The following is a 23,137-nucleotide window of genomic DNA, read 5'->3' as shown; positions in this document are numbered from 1 at the left end:
TCTTGGAAGTCCCTTAAACTCTCATTGTCTCTGGTTCCTCATTAGTAAAGTGAGGGTTAGACAAAGTGGCTTCTTGCGTCCCTTTAGGTTCCAATGATCTGTGATTCCACATGTTTAATTACCAGTCATTTTGGTCTGTTCCAGAGAATGAAGTTGCTGAGGCTGAGGGCTTTAACTGTGCATATATATTTTTGATGTGTTTGCTTGTTGGATTTCATTCAAAGTTCTGAGAAATAAAAGCTTAAGTATGACTGTATGATGCTGTTAAATTAAAACAAGGTAATGCAAATCTGAGGAAAAAATTTTGTAACAATGTAACTGATTTTAAAATAATAGAGATAGGAATAAGGGACACACTGTTTAATATAAAAATGCTTTGTCTGTGCTTTAGGGGATCTTTGTTTTCTAGAAAAACTCCTAGAAAATGCCTACTTTGTTTCTATTTAGTATACTCAATGTATACTGCGTTATGATTGACAGTTCTCACAACTGATCTGAAGTGAATTTTCAGTGAAGCCTTCTTTTTTTTGTCGTTAAAAAGCATTCAATGGGAAGTTTTGTTTTTAGAAATGTTCTTTTGTAGCTTGATTACCTGGGTAAGTAGTTGTTTGATGAATTAAGTATGCACTTACGATAAACTAGTTTGACTTTTAGGCCTTCTTAATGTTGTACCTGTAACAATAGAATTCAGAAAGTTCATGAACTCCGTTGGGAAAAAAATCACAGTTTCATTTTCACTAACCTCTTCATGAAAAATTTCTCCAATTGTGAATGTAGTTAATAAACCACAGTAGCACGAGCAGAACCTGTGACTTTTCGGATCACGCTATAGGTATTGCAGACAACTTCAAAATATCATTTATGCTTAACACTATTTGGTAATTATGGCAGTTATTAGACTTGCTAGTCAATAATATTATGTAATGAGTATATGAAGGAGCTTATTTACTACTTTATCATGTTTGTTTTTTTAACATATATTTTTATTTTTGATGGTTGTATTCTAATATAATTGGTTTTCATTGTAATAGTATTTTATTTTAAACATTTTAAAAATACATTCATTAGTAGGGGTTCATAGACTTGGCAAAAATGGTCCAAAGTGGTCCATAGCACAGGGACAAAAAAAGGTTACCTTGTTTAAGATGATGGAATGCCACTTTTTTTTTTTTTCTGAGATTCTAATGCAACTGTTGACTTTCCTAGAGGATTCTAAAAAATCTTTCAGAATATCTTCTAAAACTGATCATTTAAGTGACTCATTTTTAATGAGAATTTTAAAAAGTTATTTCCCAAAATTTTAAAAGTCTATATATGAAGGTTGGTAATGGCTTGAACTCAAGGACTTTTCAACCAATTAAATGATGCAATTGGCATGACTCCATATTCAATGCTGAATTTTTGGAACATGTCTTTGTAACACATTCAAGTGATCAACACAGAAAATAAAGAAAAGTAATTTTTCTGAGAGTCTTTTGAAAAATTGATGTTTATTTAGAGGTGGTTAAACTATCTATTGATCACAGTATTGTAATATTTTCACACTGTTTTCATATGGCTTATCTCTAGGATGATCATACATTTATAATCCTTTAAAACCAAACACACAGGAGAGTAACGGGGGGCGCTAACCAGACAGGACATCGCATGCATTAACAAGAACCGTCTGGGGAAACAGGATGTGTGGTCAGCCTCTTCTCTGTATCTTCAGCACTTTTAAAAGTCATATGCCTAAATAATGAAAGTGATACTATAAGCATAACTAATTAAAGCCTGTAACTAGGGTCGCATTTCCTCTGTGCTGGTTTTCTCCTCTTTGTAAGCATATTTACCATGAAAAGCTGCATATAAATTATGTAAAGCTTTTTTTCTTTGTCTTTTTTCTTTTCCTATTTAAAATAATCAGTGAATGTGAAGGAAAATCAAATATCTCACTAGCCCGAAGGTCTCAAACTTTCGTTGTTGGTTCTACTCATCCTCTAAACATCAGGAGGGAGGAAGAATAGCAAAGATGAATAATTTATCAGTATGTTTTATAGACTCTCATTTTTAAAAAAGACAGCATCTTGCTATCTATAGGGTAGACAGCAAAAAGAAGGAGCAAGTAGTTTGAAACAACAACAAAGCAACTAACCGGGAAAGAGTTTTTTTCAGTGTAATTTAATGAACTTGTTTAGCCCATAATCACTGTACATGCTGGAGAAGGAATCCTGGCAGTAAAAATACTACAGGGAAATTATGAACAGATGCTGTGTTGTTGAACTGTTAGATTTCTTGCTTCTATAAAAAGCACTACGGCTCCCTGGAAAGTCATATGTACAATTATTGTTTTAAATTTTGGATTACAAGAGAAAACTGGAAAGAAAACTTAGAATGTCATTTGACAATTCAGTCAATCAGTGTTTATTGATCACCAGGTTGGTTCCCAATCAAGTTCAGAGGCCACATTTTATTGTCTGATTGAGAAGATAAGCATGCACTGAATCTAAAACAAAGCCCAAGAGTAGGAACAGATTGCAGGGTCCTCAAATGCTGGAAAGCATGGTCAGAGTGATGCCATCAGAAGCCGAAAGATTTCTCATGATAAAACTTATGTACTTTATATTACCATTTTTTAAAATTTATTTTTTGAAGTATAGATGATTTACAATCTTGTGTTAATTTCTGCTGTATAGCAAAGTGATTCACTTATATATACATTTTGTTCATATTCTTTCCAAAATCACAGGATATTGGATATAGTTCCCTGTGCTGTATACAGCAGGACCTTGTAGTTTATCCACTCTTTATATAGTAGTTTGCATCTCCTAACCCCAGACTCCCAATACATCCCTCCCAAACTTCTGTATTTTAAACTGTGTGAAAATAGCATATAAGATAATCTCTAGAGGATCTCCCCATATAGTAATTATGTTCATCTTGTTATTTTAAGTCATAATTGCTTGAAAATAAGAAAATTTATTCAGTCATTTTTTTGCCAAGTTGATTAGATATTCATGATGGATGATGGATATTTATATTTAAGATCTGAGTATCTTGTAAGTAAAATCTAGAGTTGAATTATAAAGGTGTTTCTTAAATTATCCTTTAGAGATGTCTGTTTAGACAAAGAGTCCCTGAAGTACTTTGCCCAGTGAAATTTGTATCTTAATTATGATGCTACACTAAATTCCTTGAGGGCAAGGTACTGCCTTATTATCTGTGTAACCTTCACAGCTCTAACTCATTGCTCGTTCATATGAAGATAATTAATACAATTAACTGCGAACTTTAAGTTACTAGATAACCAATTACATTTGTGTTCCTCTTGCATAGAGGACAGTATTGCTTTAAAAATTTTCCTGTGTTTTAGATGATAGTGTTGGCAAAGATATGAAGAAAGCCATATGACTGATTAACTTTTAAATCTGACAACATTGATATAGGAGCAGTTAGTGTTTAGATAAGCATAATCTATATATTCTGCTAGTCTTCTTTCTATAAATCAACAGTTACAACTTACCTCCTGGAAAGTGATAACCGACTCTTGAGCTTATCTGCCTTCCCATGTATTAGGTAGATTGTATGTTCTCCAGGTGAGAATACCTAGTACAGGAAGAAATAGATTGCTGATGGTCTAAAACTGTTCATTCTGTGAAAGCGCAGGCCCCCAGGAGCTACATTTGGGTCTTGCCATCTGTAAAATCTTCCTTCCCAGGTCTAGTCACTTCCCCATTTAGTGTTCAGTAAAATTGGACACCATGTCTATTTTTGTTCACGTAGAGTCCAAAACCCTCCTCTCACTCTAGCACACATCAGTGCTGGCCACTACCCCTGACCACTTTGAACGGTCACTGACAATAATCCAGGTGCTGCCTCTCCTGATGCCTATGTTAAAAGTAATGCACTCCATGAACTCTAAGAAACTATAGAGATGTAGGGCTTTATTTTTGAAATCACCCTACATATTTATTTTTCTCCAATACTTTACATTAAAGGCTGGGGTACTAATGCATCCCAAGGTTGTACAATTTGAATTTACAGAAGTTAAAAGCAGGAATGCTTTTGAATGTTTAATAATCTAAGCACTGGAATAGTCATACATTTTTATCACATAAAGTAAAAGATGAAGAAAAAGCAAGTTAGAATTTGCAAATTTATAATTCTGTTGACATTCCATGAAGCTTCTTCGTGGAAATGTTTGCTTTCATAGCATAATCTTGAGTTTACTGGATTTATATGGGATTATATTTTAATCTTTTAACTAAAATAATACTGTATATTTGAATCAATCTTGATCATTTTGAAAGTGATACCACAGAGAATAGGAGAAACTTTATTTTCTGGGGGTGATTTTTGATTAAATATATCAACCCCCATTTATCTTTGTAGGATAGTGTCAAATGAACCAAAGAAGTACCACTAAATAGAAATTGGGAGCTATTTTGAAAATCCCCTCATGACAATTTTGGAACAATGAGTATGTAGTATTTTTAAAGGGTCTAAAGATATATAGGGAAATAGTATAAATAAGAATAAAAATCACAGGTTTTTAGTGTTAGGGAATAAACATGGGTATTTTGAACTCCTTAAATCTAAACCACAAGGTTGTTTTGGGGGGTTTGTAACACACACACACACACACACACACACACACATCACTCATTAAATTAGTCTCTGTTGCTCTCTTGTGTGTGTCCTCAGTCACTAAGTCGTGTCCAGCTCTTTGTGACTCCATGGACTGTCGCTGGTCAGGCTCCTCTGTCCATGGGATTTCCCAGGAAAGCATACCGGAGTGGGTTGCCATTTCCTTCTCTGGGGGTCTTCCTGACCCAAGGACTGAACCTGCATCTACTACAACAGTGGGCAGATTCTTTACTGTCTGAGCCACCGGGGAACCACCTCTCACCCTCTTAATTCCCTGTTAGTCACAACTTTATGCTTTGCGAGGATGGACATCTGAGTTGTGTAAGATATTAGTTTGGTCAGTAGGCACAGTAAGCATATTAACACTAAGAGACAATAGAAAACATTTTGTTAGAGCAATGTGCTTGTTAGAGAAGTACACTTCTCTACACTTCTTGTTAGAGAAGTACACTTCTCTCTCTTTGTGTACTATCCAAGTAGCTTTAGCTTCCTTGTTTACCCCTCCTTTATTTTCCAGCCTCTTTTAGTTCTTGGGAAATTGAACGATGTCTTACATACTTTGGAATTTCCTAGTCATGTCGCGTGGTGTCTGGCACCCCAGAGAAGTTCACCAGAATTTGTTGTGTGATTGAAATAACATTGTTATGAGAGGCATGTGGTCCATTTATGGGTTTACCATTCAAAGATTTTTGAGGTAACAGGATTAAAAATATTTGCCACTCTCTCTAGACTAATCCTCATATTACATATTAAGTAGAGAGGAAGTATCAGAGGTACCAGCAAATAGAAATCTTTCCATTTCTTCTCTCTGTTGCAGTACACTTAAATTATCCCCCATTTTACTTTACAGCAAATGATACTTAGTACACATGCCAAATCAACAATTATAGTGGCAAGTAGGGCATGCTGCAAGGCTATGCTTCTAAGAGCACTACAATTGCTGTAGCTACTTGTATCTACCACTTATTGATAGCTTATTTTCTGTGCCAGGCACTGTTCAAGGTGCTGTTCATTTGTTATTTATTTTAACAAATATTTTTATTGGATGCATCCTCAGTTGCTTCAGTTGTATCTAAATCTTGGCCCCCCTATGGACTGCAGCCTGCCAAGCCCTTCTGTCTTTGGGATTCTGCAGGCAAGAATACTGGAGTGGGTTGCCATGCCCTCCTCCAGGGGATCTTCCCAACCCAGGGATTGAACCTGGGTCTCCAGCACTGCAGGCAGATTCTTTACCTCCGAGCCACCAGCCAAGTCTTGTCTAGTATTTAATTCAGATACCCACTTTGTTCCTCATTGGCTCATCCAGTGGGGGCAGTTGAAATATTCTGAACAAAGATAAGAAATATAGTAAAAGTATAGCTAACCATAAACTATAAGAAGATGATTTTTCAAATAATTTACTTTATCACACCAAAGTTCAACATAAAGATTCATGACCTTACTGATAAGATGTCACTTTATATAGTCCATCCAAGCTAATACTACTTGGCAAGCTTTTCTGAATGAGGTAATTTCTCCTTTAGTTTGTAGCTGAAGTGAGGGAAGAGTGATAAGCCCTATCAACAGAATAATGCAGTTTCATGACAGATGGCCTGTATGGAAGGGTGGCACTTCCCTATATCTGAATTGAGAAACTAACACAAATATTACACTAGAATGGCATGTTTCTCTATTAGTAATGTTTCTCCTCATGTTTGCTGTGATATTAGTGATTATATATATGTCAGTTCAATTCAGTCGCTCAGTCGTGTCTGACTCTTTGCAACCCCATGAATCGCAGCACTCCAGGCCTCCCTGTCCATCACCAACTCCCGGAGTTCATTCAAACTCACATCCATTGAGTCCGTGATGCCATCCAGCCATCTCATCCTCGGTCGTTCCCTTCTCCTCCTGCCCCCAATCCCTCCCAGCATCAGAGTCTTTTCCAATGAGTCAACTCGTCGCATGAGGTGGCCAAAGTACTGGAGTTTCAGCTTTGGCATCATTCCCTCCAAAGAAATCCCAGAGCTGATCTTCAGAATGGACTGGTTGGATCTCCTTGCAGTCCAAGGGACTCTCAAGAGTCTTCTCCAACACCACAGTTCAAAAGCATCAATTCTTTGGTGCTCAGGTTTCTTCACAGTCCAACTCTCATATCCATACATGACCACTGGAAAAACCATAAGTGTATACAAATATATAGAGAGAGAGTAAAAAAAAAGAACTGATAGTAAGACTTTATTTCTTTTGGCAGTTTCAGGTGATTTTTTTCTTATCCCTGTGCTAAGAATTAACCAGACTCAAATATCAAAGGGATAGATCTCTGAGATTCAGTGATTCACAACTCATTGACATTCATTTTGTAAATTAAATATTAAAATATATAATAACAATTTCATCTTATTCTCCTTTACATGGGTAAGGGCAAATGGTTCACTATTTGGCTGAATTTTCTGTTCACTTTTTCTTCTTTCTAGCTGCATTTTTCTTTAGGTGATGCAAGTGCTTCTTATCAATGACACAAAAATTCAATAACCTAAGAAACAAATTTGTCACGGATTTTATTTTCTGCAGAGGAGGTAAAACAAGCAGCACCAGGACAAACATCCAGGGCCTGCTTGCAACTGGCATTCTTGTACGGGCTGTGCATGGATAAGCTAGTTTATGAAACGTTGTTGCTGAACCACGAAAAGATACCGGGATTCTTGGCCTCCGGAAGAGAAGAATTCAGTCCGGGGCCAGAGACGAGGCTTAATCGCTCAGAGCTTTTGTGTAACAAAGTCTTATTAAAGTATAAAGGAGATGGAGAAAGCCTCTGACATAGACATCAGAAGGGGGCAGAAAGAATACCCTCTGCTAGTTTTTAGCTGGATATTATATAGTCACTGGCACCCCACTCCAGTACTCTTGCCTGGAAAATCCCATGGATGGAGGAGCCTGGTAGGCTGCAGTCCATGGGGTCGCGAAAAGTCGGACACAACTGAGTGACTTCCCTTTCACTTTTCACTTTCATGCATTGGAGAAGGACATGGCAACCCATTCCAGTGTTCTTGCCTGGAGAATCCCAGGGACGGGGGAGCCTGGTGGGCTGCCGTCTATGGGGTCACACAGAGTCGGACACGACTGAAGGGACTTAGCAGCAGCAGCAGCAGCAGCAGTCTATTAATGAAAGAATGTCTTAAAACTCAGAATGGCACCAAGCCCCTCATCCAGAGGATGTATTTTGGGATAATCTTGGCACCAGGGAAGTCACCCAGGGCCATAAAATGGTTGACTTGATTTGTGTGGCAGATTACCATACAAATAGTTTCATTTACATAGATTAGGGGAACAGTGTCTGAGTATAACAAACTGGTTTGTCAAGTTGGTTCTGAGCCATTAGGCATTAGAGACTTGAAGACAAAGTGTGGGGTAAATGCATAGTATATTAACGTAGTTTAAGAACATTTCCATAAGAAAAATGCATTGGTTAACTCAAGGTTTGAGAATAGTTAACTTCAGGTGAACCAGACGTCATTATGGCAGCACAGTATTTTAAGAGGAACCTCCTTTTAAAATTTGAATAGAGAAGGGAAAAAAAAACATATCACTAGTTTGTTTCCTCCTGCCACTTAAGAGAGAGATAAAAAATGTCTGACTCTTGCAGCCTTTTTCCTCCGTTTGGAGACCCCTGGCCTTCCTGCCTGTTATCCTCTCACTTACTTCATAAATAGCCCTATGAAGTGGATACGTTTATTATCCCCTGTCCTGGTTTATGTTCCTCAAATGCCTATTCGGGGAAAAGGACTTGGGAGCAGATTGTTATTTGGAAGATGATCCTGGAAGCACGGAGTAAGAGTAAAATGAGGCAATAGTAAGTTACGTACTGCTGTAGGCAACTGGGACTTAGTCCCAGAGGGATCCGCTGAGAAACTGTATGGAAAACACTTCAGAACTGGCCTACTGAAGGCTGAGGTGGCTGCAGGATTTAGCTGGTAACTCTCATCCCTCATTGGTTGAGGGTTGCTAAGTCACTTCAGACATGTACGACTCTGTGGGACCCCATAGACGGCAGCCCACCAGACACCCCCATCCCTGGGATTCTCCAGGCAAGAACACTGGAGTGGGTTGCCATTTCCTTCTCCAATGCATGAAAGTGAAAGTGAAGTCGCTCAGTCACGTCCGACTCCTCGTGACCCCATGGTCTGCAGCCTACCAGGCTGCTCCGCCCATGGGATTCCCCAGGCAAGGGTACTGAAGTGGGATGCCATTGCCTTCTCCGGGTTGAGGGTTACCCCTTTGGTATTAGGTCCCCAGAACGTCCAGGTGCCTTGTGTGTGGCTATGGTACAGCTTCTTGGCCAGATCATGCCATCAGATAAGAGAGCAGAAGGCTTTGGTCTTTAAGGAATTACTTGCTGATTGAGTCTGGGGGTAGACCCAGGTGAGATGGGCAAAACACCAACAGCATCTCTGCATCCTCACTCTATGAAGAAAGTCAGAGAGAGCTTATATAACTTGCCCATGTGGGTTGCGAATAGGACACCTGTGGTTCACCTATCATGGCAGATTTTCATTCCATTGCAGATCTTAAACATGCGGAGAGATGGAACCCACATCTGTTGATCTTCCAAAATTTTGCTACGCATTTTTGACAGTCATACTTATTTTGTGTATTCCATACTGAAAGTGTTAGTTTTTGTAGCACAATTTTTGTGCTTAATGGGCTGGCTTGACCCTTTATTTTATATCACTTAGGATTAGCGTGCAACCTTTCATCCACACTGTAGAGGCATTAGGTGCAGGGTAATTGGGGTAGACATTTTCTTTGAAAAACAATACATTGTTTTAATGTGACTATAAAAGGTAGGCAGATATTTTTCAAGCACCTCAGAGTACATGAAAGCCATTTTGAATTTGCTCAGTTAAATGTTGGTGCTTGGGAATTTTCTGAATTAAAGAGGAAACTTTCACAACTGTCTTGTCATAAAACTCTACCTAATCTGATTAAGTTTTATATGTAAGTCAGGTTTATTTACCTCATTTAATCATCATCATAACTGTGAGTGGTATTAATTATTATACCATTTTAAATATGAGAATAAGGTCACCGAGTCATTTAGTTGTGGGTCCATCCAGCTCAGATTGTCTAATATTAGTAAGTGAAGGGATTGTGAAAAAGACAAGGGTGGAGGGTGCTCATTGTGAAGCATAAAAATTAGGAACCGTAAAGGCCAATGAGGAAAGTGTCCATTCAAGCACTGATCAGATAGAAATGTCCACATGGGTTTGAGATCTTACAAGTGAAGTGAAGTGAAGTTGCTCAGTCGTGTCCAACTCTTTGCAGCCCCATGAACTGTAGCCTACCAGGCTCCTCAGTCCATGGAATTTTCCAGGCAAGAATACTGGAGTGGGTTTCCATTACCTTCTCCAGGGGATCTTCCCAACCCAAGGATCTTACAGGAAAAGGTTTAATAATCCCCAGAAGAAGCAGAAAGCCTAGAGTCTTTAAGATTTGACCTAGGGCAACCTCCAGACCACCAACCTATGCTAATTTGTCCACAGATTAATTCTTTTTGTGAAGGTATGGGCTTCCCAGGTGGTGCTAGTAGTAAAGAACCCACCTGCCAGTGCAGGAGATGTAAGAGACGTGGGTTCGATCCCTGGGTTGGGAAGATCCCCTGGAGAAGGAAATGGCAACCCACTCCAGAGTTCTTGCCTGGAGAATCCCATGGGCAGAGCAGTCTGGAGGGCTGCAGTCCACAGGATTGCAAAGAGTTGGACACAACTGAAGTGACTTAGCCCGCATGCATATGAAAGTCAGAAATGCTTGGCAGACTTGTCCTGATGGTTAAGATGAGTGAGCCATGCTAACAAAGCTGATACCACTAAAGGTTTAAGTTGTATCACTGTACCCAGCCCAGGGTCTCTCCAGATACACAGTGCCAGGGCTTCATTCAGCATCTCTGGGGCTGGGATTCAGATGTGAGTGTTCTTTATCATAACTCCTAGGTGGTTCTAGTATGCAGTCAGCAGAAAACAGCTGCTCCAGTTTAGTAAGTTGACGTTCTGACTTATATATTTTAACAACTTGGGAGTTATGTTTCCATGTTAAAAAAAAATCATGTTAGCTATATGTAGTATAATTTGTGGATTAGCTTTCTATATTATAATAATTTATGAGTTAACTTTCTCATGATGTTGACTCCCTAAGTATAATCTCTACAGTGTGGATGTTACAGTAATGCTGAGGTTCAGGTCTCCATCATGATCAGTTCCCCTAGGCCACAGCGTTCTCTGCATCCTCCTGAGCTACGTTGTCAAATGAGGCATGTATTTGATGTGTGAGACACAAGTGGCTATTTAGCTTTTGATTTAAATTAGCTAACATTAAATAACACTTAAAATTTAGTTACTTGGTGACATTCACCACATTTCGGGTGCTCAGTAGCTACAGGTAGCTAGTGACTACTGTATTGGATCACACAGATATGAAACATTATAGTCACAGAAAATTCTGCTGGACAGCCCTGAGCGAGATAATGAAACGAAGCTCTCTTGTAGACATTCATTTCACTTTTGTCCTTTTATCCAAACAGGTATTTCACACGCTTTCCCTCGATCTAAAATACCTTACCCACTATTTGATGTATTAAATTACCCTTTATATGACTTATCAGTAAAGGGATAAAGGTGTTTTAGAGGTGGGGAAGTACATCAGTGAGAGAGAGCAGGAGGGCAAATGGACTGTTTCCATATTAGGTGGGGCTGGCTACAGGAGGGTGCCACTTTTCTCAGAATTGCCTGTCATTTTATATGAGTGTCTCTTCCCTGTTATCAAATATTAGTCTTATCAAAGACATAAACTGTCTCGAAGTAAGTAAATATACTGTAACTATGAGGCTGTACTTCACTTGAACAATTTCTTTCTATTCACCATATGCTTGCACTGTATTGATCTTTTTTCCAGTTAGGGAAAGGAAATAAGACAGAAAAACTATTGAACAATTAAAATTTTAGCTCTTAGAATGCAGAAACTTACTCTGTTTGTAGTGAGAAAAGAAGCAGAGCCATTACAGTGAAATAATTAAGGTAAAAACAATGCCATGTGTCATTCTCTTAAAAGCACTGCAGTAGGAGTTGGAATTCCAGGGGGTTAGTTACATCCTTGCTTCAGTGTTTTTAAGACCTGGGCCTAAGGCACACTCCTAACTCATTTTCCTAATCTTGAGATGAAATTGGGTTGAGAAGTACATAAGACCCTCTGTTTGACACTGTAGGACTTGACACCAGTGTAAATAATTTTTATCCCAGGTGATTTGGAGTTTGAGTTATATACTGTTCTTCTTCCAGGCCACATAATTATCTCTTCTTTTCTTACTATTTACGTCAATTTCTTACTGTAAAGTGTCCAAGCATCTTGACGTTTCTGTTGTTGAATGTCAAAGGAAGGAAAATGGATCTTGTATGAGCTATATTGCAAATGTTGGAATTTTATATCCAAAACAGATGGCTCTGGCTAAAAGCTTCAAAATAAAGACAGTTGCAAATGTGAGAAGTCAGTAAGGATTATGAAAATATAGCAAAGTTTTCCTTAACTGCTTGATCCTTCTTTCTAAGAAAACAAATTTACACATAGGCCAACTTATGCTTTAAACAAAGTTGCAGTGGATCCTACAAAAGACACACGAGATGCTGAGGATGGTCTTGGCACAGGTCATGAAAACCTAGAAATTCTGAAGATGGGGGATTGTGAATATAGAGCTGGGTTGTGTGTTTGCTTTAATAATTTAATATAAATATCTCCCGATATTTATATTAGTTGTTGTTTAGAATTAGAGTTGTTTTGAATTGAGCTCCTGTTGAAGGCAAAGAATAAACAGCAGAAAAGAAAGTCTAGGCAAAGAACAAAATTGTATTTCCACAAATTTCCAACCTCTTTAATATATTTGGAGTAGTTTTTACATTGTTAAGCATTTCCATTATGTTACTGATAAAACAGAGAGGAAAAGATACAGATATTCCCATTTTTGTATTCACATCCCATCTGTAACAAACCAGTCGCTGTGGTCTTTGGAGCTACTTCATTTCCTAGCTGAAAACTTAAGAACCCTGGGGCCCTGCTGCTGCTGCTGCTGGTAAGTCAGTCGTGTCCGACTCTTAGCCACCCCATAGACGGCAGCCCAACAGGCTCCTCTGTCCCTGGGATTCTCCAGGCAAGAACACTGGAGTGGGTTGCCATGTCCTTCTCCAATGCATGAAAGTGAAAAGCGAAAGTGAAGTCGCTCAGTCGTGTCCGACTCTTAGTGACCCCATGGACTGCAGCCCACCAGGCTCCTCCATCTGGGGTTCTCCAGGCTAGAGTACTGGAGTGGGGTGCCATTTGGTAACTACTTCTACGTCTTTACATTAACAAGTGCTTCTTCGGTCAAAATGCCTAGAGCTGTTAGGGATCCAGTAATATTTACTATCCTTTGGTGAACTGAGGGAATACGGCTGAGACAGAAGCCTAAGGTAGTCAGGCTTCCCTGGTGGCTTAGTTGGTAAAGAATCTGCCTGCAATGCAGGAAACCTGGGTTTGATCCCTGGGTTGGGAGGATCCCCTGGAGAAGGGAATGGCAACTCACTCCAATATTCTTGCCTGGAAAATCCCATGGATAGAGAAGTCTGTTGGACTCTACAGTCCGTGCAGTCACAGAGTCAGATACGATTTTGCGACTAAACCTCCATCACAAAGTTAAAATGAAGTGGTAATTACTCTCGTTTAAGTAAGGCAATGGCACCCCACTCCAGCACTCTTGCCTGGAAAATCCCGTGGGTGGAGGAGCCTGGTAGGCTGCAGTCTATGGGGTCACGAAGAGTCAGACATGACTGAGCGACTTCACTTTCCCTTTTCACTTTCATGCACTGGAGAAGGAAATGGCAGCCCACTCTAGTGTTCTTGCCTGGAGAATCCCAGGGACGGGGGAGCCTGGTGGACTGCCGTCTATGGGGTCACACAGAGTCGGACATGACTGAAGCGACTTAGCAGCAGCAGCAGCAGCAAGTAATAAGTTACTACTGGGAAACAAATATGAGATGTCAACATTTTTTAAATAAAAGTTTTTATAGTTTTATTAAAGAAAAATACATGTTTGTTGTTGAAATTTTTGAATTAGTCATAGTAGAGAATGGTATTACCCTAAGTCCTACCTTTGAAAACAGAGTAACCAAATTTTCTCAGTCTTTGTTTTCACATACATAGCTCAGTGCTTTTGTAAGAAAGAGTTCATACTGCAGATAATGCTTGGAAATCTAAATTTTTACTTGAAATGTTGTAATCATTTTCCTAATCATCAAGTAATTTTCATACTATAATGACTGTAAAATTTTCCACTGTATTGCTATAGCCTAATTTATTTAATCAGTTCCTTCCATGTTGAGCATTTAGGTGGTTTTAATATTATAAAACAGTGTAATGAACATTTATCAAGTTAATTTTAATTATTTCTTTAGAATAAACTAGAATAGAAGGATTCAATCAAATGATAGGCGTCCTTTGTTTTTTTCTATCCAAGTCATTTATTTGGAATGCCATCATATTCCTTAATGTGCACTTATATGCATATGTTGACACGAATTACCTTACACATAAGAATAAATAGAGTACAGTGTTGGTTATATACTGGTGAGCAGAGCTGCCTTCTAAGTGTGAGTAGACATAGTTGGTGGAGGAACTCTTTCTTATCTCTGACCTGTATTTTTTAAAAACATTTTGTGAGTGCTGTTGATGCCACACATGAATTTTTCTGAAAATTATTAAATATTAAATATTCTTCCATATCTTTAAAATACAATTATAAAAGAAGTGGCCACTGTTCATAGCTTAATTTATGATGTTTGCTTTTAATAATTTAGTAGCACACCTGGCTAAACTATATGTATACAGAGAAACACGCTCTGCGTGGCTGTGACTTTCAGAAGGTAAACAGATGGTTTTTTTGTGTTAGGATATGTGTTTAGTGGACTTTTCACATATCTTGTGAAGTATGGTCAACAGAGTAAGCTGGATAGGCCATGCTTTTAAGGTTTTTGTTACTGTTCATCACTTTGAAGAATGTTCCTTCTCACCAGAATGCCTGGTAGAATACTGAATTTTTCTCAACACGGGATATTGTCAGTTTTTTCCTAACCTCTGATGATTTTATGGATAAAAAAGTATCATAGTTTTACTGTTTTACATTTTTTAGCAGGCTCTTTCATGTTTGTTTTATCTTTTTTAAGGGCTGTTTGCTCCCACAACACTGATAGATGAAAGAACTCCTCTCTTTCAGCCTTTAATGCCCACAGCATAGGCAGAACCGAGAGGAAAGGAGAGTAGACAGATAGGACTTTGAGAAAAATGAAAGCTATGCGGAGAGGAAGGGAGAGTACTCTACGCATTGTGTATGGGATGAGTGCTGCACGGAGTATTTGCTGGCATTATTCTGATCAGCATGGGAGAAATAAACATGACAATAAATAGAAATATACAATCTCTGCTATGAAACACCCTCTGCTTCATCTCCAACGACAAGTCCTCAACAGTTGAGTGAAGACTTTTTAACATAGCTTGGAGAGACAGCACAGCCTGTTAGTTAAGAACACATACTCTGGAGTCAGAGTTCCAATCTGGACTCTGTCACCTACTAGCTGCATGAACTTAGTCTTTTTTCTTCAAGAGTAAAATGGGATAATGAAAGTGCCACCTCATAGCTTGTTATGAATATGAAATAATTTAATAAATGTAAAGTGCTTAGAAAGGTGTCTGGTACACACTGATATATAAGCACCGGTTATATTAAGTGTGGCACATTATGGCATTTGAAAAGTTTTAGTTGAATACATGCAACATAATAAAAAGCAATAAATATATAAATGCATTCCACTACATGGTGTTTAGACAAGTGGGGTACTATCATTAATGGATAATTTTCAAAGAAATAAAATCATCAATCTCAGACAGGTATAAAATAACCCATGTCAAGAAAATTGGAGATATCAAGGGAACATTTCATGTAAGGATGGGCATGATAAAGGACAAAAACAGTAAGGACCTATTAGAAGCAGAAGAAATTAAGAAGAATACAAGAAAACACAGAAAAACTGTATAAAAAAAGTCCTAATGACCTAGATAACCATGATGGTATGGTCACTCACCTAGAGCCAGACATCATGGAGTCTGAAGTAAGGTGGGCCTTAGGAAGTATTACTATGAACAAGCCAAGTGGAGGTGATGGATTTCCAGTTGAGCTATTTCAAATCCTAAAAGATGATGCTATGAAAGTGCTGCATTCAATATGTCAGCACATTTGGAAAACTCAGTAGTGACCCCAGGACTGGAAAAGGTCAGTTTCATTCCAGTCCCCCAAAAAGGGCAATGCCAAAGGATGGTCAAACTACCACACAATTGTGCTCATTGTACCTCCTGTCCTAGGAAGGTTATGCTCAAAAGGTTATGCTCAAGCTAGGCTTCAGCAGTATGTGAACTGAGAACTTCCAGATGTACAAGCTGGATTTTGAAAAGGCAGAGGAACCAGAGATCAAATTGCCAACATTTTTTGGATTATAGAAAAAGCAAGGGGATTCCAGAAAAATAGCTACTTCTGCTTCATTGATTACTTGAAAACCTTTGACTGTATGGATCACCACAAACTGGAAAATTCTTAAACGGATGGGAATGCCAGGCCACCTTACCTGTCTCCTGAGAAACCTTATAAAAGATTTTATTTTGCTGGACTCCAAAATTACTGTGGACGGTGACTGCAGCCATGAAATTAAAAGACACTTGCTCCTTGGAAGAAAAGCTATGACAAAAATAGATGGTGTATTAAAAAGCAGAGACATCACTTTGTTGACAAAAGTCCGTATAGTCGAAGCTACAGTTTTTCCAGCAGTCATGTATGGTTATGAGAGTTGGACCATAGAGAAAGCTGAGTGCTGAAGCATTGACGTTTTTGAACTGTGGCATTGGAGAAGACTCTTGAGAGTCCCTTGGACTGCAAGGATATCCAACGAGACAACCCTAAAGAATATCAACCTTGAATATTCATTGGAAGGACTGATGTTGAAGCTGAAACTCCAATACTTTGGCCACCTGATGTGAAGAGCCAGCTCATTAGAAAAGACCCTGATGCTGGGAAAGATTGAAGGTGGGGGGAGAAGGGGACGACAGAGGATGAGATGGTTGGATGGCATCACTGACTCAATGGACATGAGTTTGAGTAAACTTTGGGAGATGGTGAAGAACAGGGAGGACTGGTGTGCTGCAGTCCATTGAATCACAAAGAGTCAGACATGACTGAGCAACTGAACAACAACCAGAATCTCAGCCTCAACACGTAGCAGTGTGTAAAACAATCTCTTTGCTTCATTGGGTATCAGTGACATTTTCTGTAAAATGATAACAGTATCTGGTTCACGGGAGCTCTTATAAGGTTGAAATTAACATGTGTCTAAAGTTCCTTATCCAATGTGTGACTCATAGGAGACATTCAATAAGTGGTAGCTATTACTATGCTGAACAGTATTGTGCTAATTATAATTAGCTGAATCAACCAAAGAGTTGTTGCTCGGTTTTGGTTCTGCCACACCCAGTCAACCTAGGTGACAGTTACATGCAGCTTTATGTACCACCCTGGGGAAGGAAAGTGCATGGCTGCTGGGGAACATGGAAAACATCAGCCTGATTAGAGGAGATGCTGGGAAATAATGCCGAGTACGTTACATCCAGCCTCTGGAGGTGCCTTGGAATCCAAGCAGAGGGGCTCTGTCAGTAGCATCCCGTTCAGAATCATCTCAAAGGAGTTGGAGCTCTGTCAGTAGCAGCCAGTTCAGAATCATCTGCAGATTTCTGGTGCGTGCCTCTGTGCTAAGTCGCTTCCATTTTGTCTGACTCTTGGCAACCACATGGACTGTAGCTCACCTGGCTCCTCTGTCTGTGGGATTCGCCAGCCAAGAATACTGGAGTGGGCTGCCATGCCCTCCTCCAGGGGATCTTCTCAACCCAGGGATAGAACCCACTTCTCTTATGGTTCCAGTATTGGCAGGCGGGTTCTTTACGGCTAGTGCCACCTGGGAATCCTGTAGATTTCTGGGTTTCACCTCAAATCCACTGTAGCAGTTGGCAGTTGGGAATCTGTATTTTATCAAGTTACCCAGATGGTGCTTGAGCGCATTGAACCTTAAGAATCACTACTGCCAGGCTTCCCTGATGGCTCACTGATAAAGAATCCCCCTGCCAACGAAGGGGACATGGGTTCCACCCCCAGTCCAGGAAGATTCCGCACGCCTTGAGGCAGCTGAGCCAGTGTGCCACAACTACTAAGCCTGTGCTCTAGAGTCTGGGAGGTGCAAATACTGAAGCCCACGTGCCCTAGAGCCGTGCTCCACAATGAGAGAAGCCACCGTAGCGAGAAGCCTGTGTACCCTCCACAACTAGAGGAAAGCCCAGGCATCAGTGAAGACCCAGCACAGCTATAAAGAAATAAATAAAACAAAAAAATTGAAAAAAAAATCACTACCCCAGATAAAAGATGTAAATCTTATCTGGAGTCATCTTCTTGAAACACTGAAGTGAAACAAGGAGTCTTCCAGCCACTGTAAAGAATAACTTTCTGGATGAAAAGATGAATGGGGCCCTGAAGGCAGGAGGGAATTGACAGGAGTAGGCATAACCTGTGACTTGGGTGATGAAGAACTTCACGAGGGTGGAGGTTAATGTAGACAGGGATCGGAGACTTTCAACATCATCAGTTAAGAGGGAGAATCTAATGACTGAGCAGCTAAGAGATTCAAAATGAAGGACAGCAGGTATTCAACACTGATGTCATGATTTTAAGTCCAGGTGGAGAGAGGAATAGAGATTCACTGACATGGACAGAGAATGGTCAGTTTTGTGGAAAGATAAAGCTGTTTGGAGCATGTTAGAGGATGGTGGTACTTTTAAGTGGAAACTTACAGGAAATAATTGAAGGAAAGAGGGGACTCCAAGCTGGAATGACAGGTCTTGGTTTAGGTGAAACTTTCAAGGAGCATTCTCAGATTCTCTGTTTCAGAATTAAATATGTCCAAACTATTGATTGCAAACTACTGTCTTCATTGGAGTAGAACTTTAAAAGGGTATATGACATCTTTCACTGCTCTTATAAGGAATACATATTTCTAACCAAGATAAAATTGTTATAAAAAAAAGCAATTTTGGTTGCATTTTAACTTTTGTCTTGATCCTGCTTTTAGCAAAAGAAGAAAAACTATATTGCAATCGTTTAGTATGTTCAATAATAAAAGGATTTTATGGATCATTGTGTAAGCAAAAAGAGGGCATATTCCCAGAGGAAAATAAGTCTTTAGTATATCTCTTGTGCTGTACTCATGCATAGATTAGAATTCAAACTTATATTGTATGGTATTCAGCAGTATGTATTTTCATACAGTACATTTGTAAGGAATACTGACTGTAAAACACATTATGCGTGGAATCTCACTGTATATTAAACATTTATTAAATCTAAATGAATAGCATCTTTACATTTTTAAACTTGAATTTATATCTTTGTGTTATAAAACTCATGGTTTTGAATAAATTTATATTTGATTCCTGTTCTTAACATACTATGATACTTATGTCAATTAATTAAATTCATTAATTAAGGTCTTTATAGGCATTTTGGGGGATGATTTTAGTGTACAGAAATTTCAAAGCATATCCAAATGTATTTTCTACCAAATGCTTTCCTTAAACTTCTGGATTGCATCAGGTGTGCAAAGAGTACATAAGCACATTCATTCATTCGACGTTGGTTTGTTCTGTGTCAAAAATGCAGCAGGAAGCAAAGCATGATATGATTAACTGACAGTTCATCCAGCCTAGCCTATATCAGTCGGAGAAGGCAATGGCACCCCACTCCAGTACTTTTGCCTGGAAAATCCCATGGACAGAGGAGCCTGGTGGGCTGCAGTCCATGGGGTCGCTAGAGTCGGGCATGACTGAGCGACTTCACTTTGACTTTTCACTTTCATGCATTGGAGAGGGAAATGGCAACCCACTCCAGTGTTCTTGCCTGGAGAATCCCAGGGACGGGGGAGCCTGGTGGGCTGCCGTCTATGGGGTCGCACAGAGTCAGACACGACTGAAGCGACTTAGCAGCAGCAGCAGCCTATATCAATAATAATAATAGTACCCTACCCTCAAATAGTAATTTTGCCCAAGACTTTGTTACAATAAATTAATAAAACCTATAGATTGCTTGTAGAAGCAGAGGTTATGGAAGATATTTTGTTGCACAGCTGAACTTAGAACTCATATTTTAATTAATTCCTACTAGTTTTCAATAATACGGAGACCTACACTTTCAAGTTTGGGATTTCACTTCCTTGAAAGTTCACATCACCAGCAGACTCAGTGTTTGTTTACTTAATGCTATGGATTGATTTGATCTGTGGGAGAAGGCCAGTTTAGCATGATTGGTGAGAAATGTCCGAGCCTTGTCATTTCAGTTGCTAATATTTTATAATCTATGACTTTAGAATCTTTTTTTTCAACTTCAGTACTAATGAGAGGTCTTTATCTTTTTATCTGTACTCTTTTTTTCCAGGTATTAGGGAAAAAGCCAGAGCTTAGGGATGGAGAAGATGATGATGATATCAAAGCAGATATAACTAATAGGAAAATGGCTAAACTCTACATGGTGAGTTCACTGGTAGGAAGTTCTGTTGTTTTTATTGGACAGGATGGTGCTGGGGAGACCTGCTGGGGAGGGACAGTTTGCCACAGATGACAATGCTCCTCATTGCCCTCAAAGAGAAATGTGTGGGAAGAATTTGTTCTTTGCTTTAACACAGTTATTTAAAACTCCTATTTCTATTACTTTTAAAATTTTTATTAAAAACAACAAATAATTTGCTGTGATTTAAATTTAAAAATTATATATATTGTTGCTGTACTAGTTTGCAACAGTTCAGTTCAGTTCAATCACTCAGTCATGTCCGACTCCTTGCAACCCCATGGATCACAGCACGCCAGGCCTCCCTGTCCATCACCAACTCCCGGAGTTTACCCAGACCCATGTCCATTGAGTTGGTGATGCCATCCATCCATCTCATGCTCTGTCATCCCCTTCTCCTCCCACCTTCAATCTTTCCCAGCATCAGGGTCTTTTAAAATGAGTCAGCTCTTCGCATCAGGTGGCCAAAGTATTGGAGTTTCAGCTTCAACATCAGTCCTTCCAATGATTATTCAGGACTGATCTCTTTTAGGATGGACTGGTTGGATCTCCTTTCAGTCCAAGGGACTCTCAAGAGTCTTTTGCAACACTGCAATTCAAAAGCATCAATTCTTTGATGCAAAACACAGCCGGTGCTCCTTGCCTTGGAGGTGGGGTATCTCCTCTCGACTGCTCATCGCTCCAGTGACACTATGTCCTGATATCTTACATTCAGTACAATACATTCAATAAAGTGTTTCCTTTGTAGAGTAAAAAGACTGTAAGCTTTTTTTTTATGAAATCCTAATGAGCTATAAAATTGTGACCTCACTTGAAATATCCTGTTTAGCCATCATGAAGTCTTTTTTATAAGAGGGCAATGTTATCAAATCAAATAGCTGGAAGGAAAAAGGTAAAAACTGTCCTGGGTGTTGGCAGACTTAGTTCCTTATTAACTCTGTGGGAAGGACTGCCAGAGTGACCTTGGCCAAGACACGGCCATTCTGGGTCTTAGTTTTCTTATCTGAAAAAAGAGATAAAATTGGAAGACTACTTAGGTTCCTTCCAATCCACAATTTTATGATTTTATTGCTGGTGAGGGTAACAAAATCCAGAAGATGTACCAGGTGAGGAGACTGTTCACATGGGATCCGTTAAGCATTCCGTGCCTTTGTAACTTTCCAAGCACATGATTTGGAGCAGACCACAATCTCCCTGTGGAAGTGAGTCCTTTTCTCATCTCTGATAAGAAGGACATCTATTTTCTGCTCTTTAAAGGGATGGTCTAGCTCAGACACACTGTGATTTTCAAATGAAGTTCAAGCTACTGTCTTGTGTAGAATAACTTCCTTTTCTGTAGAAAGAAAGGAGAAATAGATTCTTTTTTTCTAGATGGCAAAGGAAAATGTCTTAACCACTCCTAAATGCTGATAATTTTAATATAAGCCACACAGAAATTGTTATTCTAAAGATTTTGTGACTGCTTATTTTTTATTATTGGGTTTCATTTTTATTATTTTTATTTTAAAATTATTTATTTTAAGATTAATTTTAATTAAATAATTTATTATTTTTTAAACATAAATTTATTTTAATTTATATTTATTATTTTTATTGTTAGAATTGGGTTTCTAAAACCCAATTTCAAGAGTTTAACAAACACCTTTTATGTCACCTCATTAAATAAAGCTGTTCTCCCCTCAGATAGCATCATGAGAGTAAATAAATAGGCATGAACATGTTAATCGTGGGGCTTCCCTGGTGGCTCAGTTCATAAATAATCTGCCTGCAGTGCAGGAGACCAGAGTTCTATCTCTGGGTCAGGAAGATCCCGTGGAGAAGGGAATGGCAACCCATTCCAGGTTTCTTGCCTGGAGAATTCCATGGACAGAGGAGCCTGGCAGGTTACAGTCCATAGGATCTCAAAAGAGTCGGACACGACTGAGCGACTAACACACACATGTTAATCTTGGGTCAATGCTCCCTCTAGTGGGTGTATCATGTATTGCATACTTCTATTTCAGTCCTGAAAATAATTTGAAATAGCTGAACAGGGTTTCACAGGTGGCGCTAGTGGTAAAGACCCTTCCTGCCAATGCAGGAGACGTAAGAGACTCGGGTTCGATCCCTGGGTAGGGAAGATCCCCTGGAGAAGGGCATGGCAACCCACTCCAGTAGTCTTGCCTAAAGAATCCCATGCACAGAGGAGCCTAGCAGGTTACAGTCCATAGGGTCTCAAAGAGTCGGACACGATTGAAGTGACTTAACGCAACAACACAGGGCTGGGAAGCTGAGTCACCTAGGGTGATTTCTAAAAATACAGAATTCAAGCGCCACCGCAGTGCTGTAAAACCCCACCACTCATCTAGGGAGGACCCTCAAATCTGCATATTTAACAAGTGCCTAGGTGGATTACCTTTCAGCCTACCAGGCCTTGAAAAAACTGAATTCTAACCTAGGAAATTTTGTAAGACTTTGTAAGCTGTACGTCTCCAGCTTATTAAAAAAAAAAAAAAGTTCTATAGCCGTTTCCAAACTTCGGGAGTCTTGGTAAGTTGACTTGTGACACAGATGTCACAAGTTTTATTTTATGATGTTTTATTTGTGACATGAGATTTACTTTGATAATTTATACAGCATATTTAAGTAAATGACAGGCTCCATATTGAAAAAAGTCTGTAAGCATAAGGTATAATATATCAGTGCATTCCTTACCATAGTGTCTGGGATATGGTAGTACTCAGTGAATATTGAATGAATGAGTGTTTAAGCTTCAGCTTTGTGTGTGTGCAATGAGTACAAGGGTATCTATTTCAAAGATTTTTATAAAGA

General features: G+C 39.1%; 1 protein-coding gene across 1 annotated transcript in view; it reads left to right on the top strand.

Annotated features, from left to right (window-relative positions):
• Positions 1 to 23,137, top strand: part of SCIN (scinderin) — a 78,710-nt gene that overhangs the window by 28,565 nt on the left and 27,008 nt on the right. The window contains exon 5 of the mRNA XM_018047366.1: positions 20,198 to 20,290. Coding sequence (XP_017902855.1) covers positions 20,198 to 20,290 — 93 coding nt within the window. The remainder of the gene's footprint in view (positions 1 to 20,197; positions 20,291 to 23,137) is intronic.

The sequence above is a fragment of the Capra hircus genome, chromosome 4 (genome assembly GCF_001704415.2).
Source record: "Capra hircus breed San Clemente chromosome 4, ASM170441v1, whole genome shotgun sequence".
NCBI lineage: Eukaryota > Metazoa > Chordata > Mammalia > Artiodactyla > Bovidae > Capra > Capra hircus.
The sequence above is the reverse complement of the archived record's forward strand: the minus strand, read 5'-3'. Positions and strand labels throughout refer to the sequence as shown.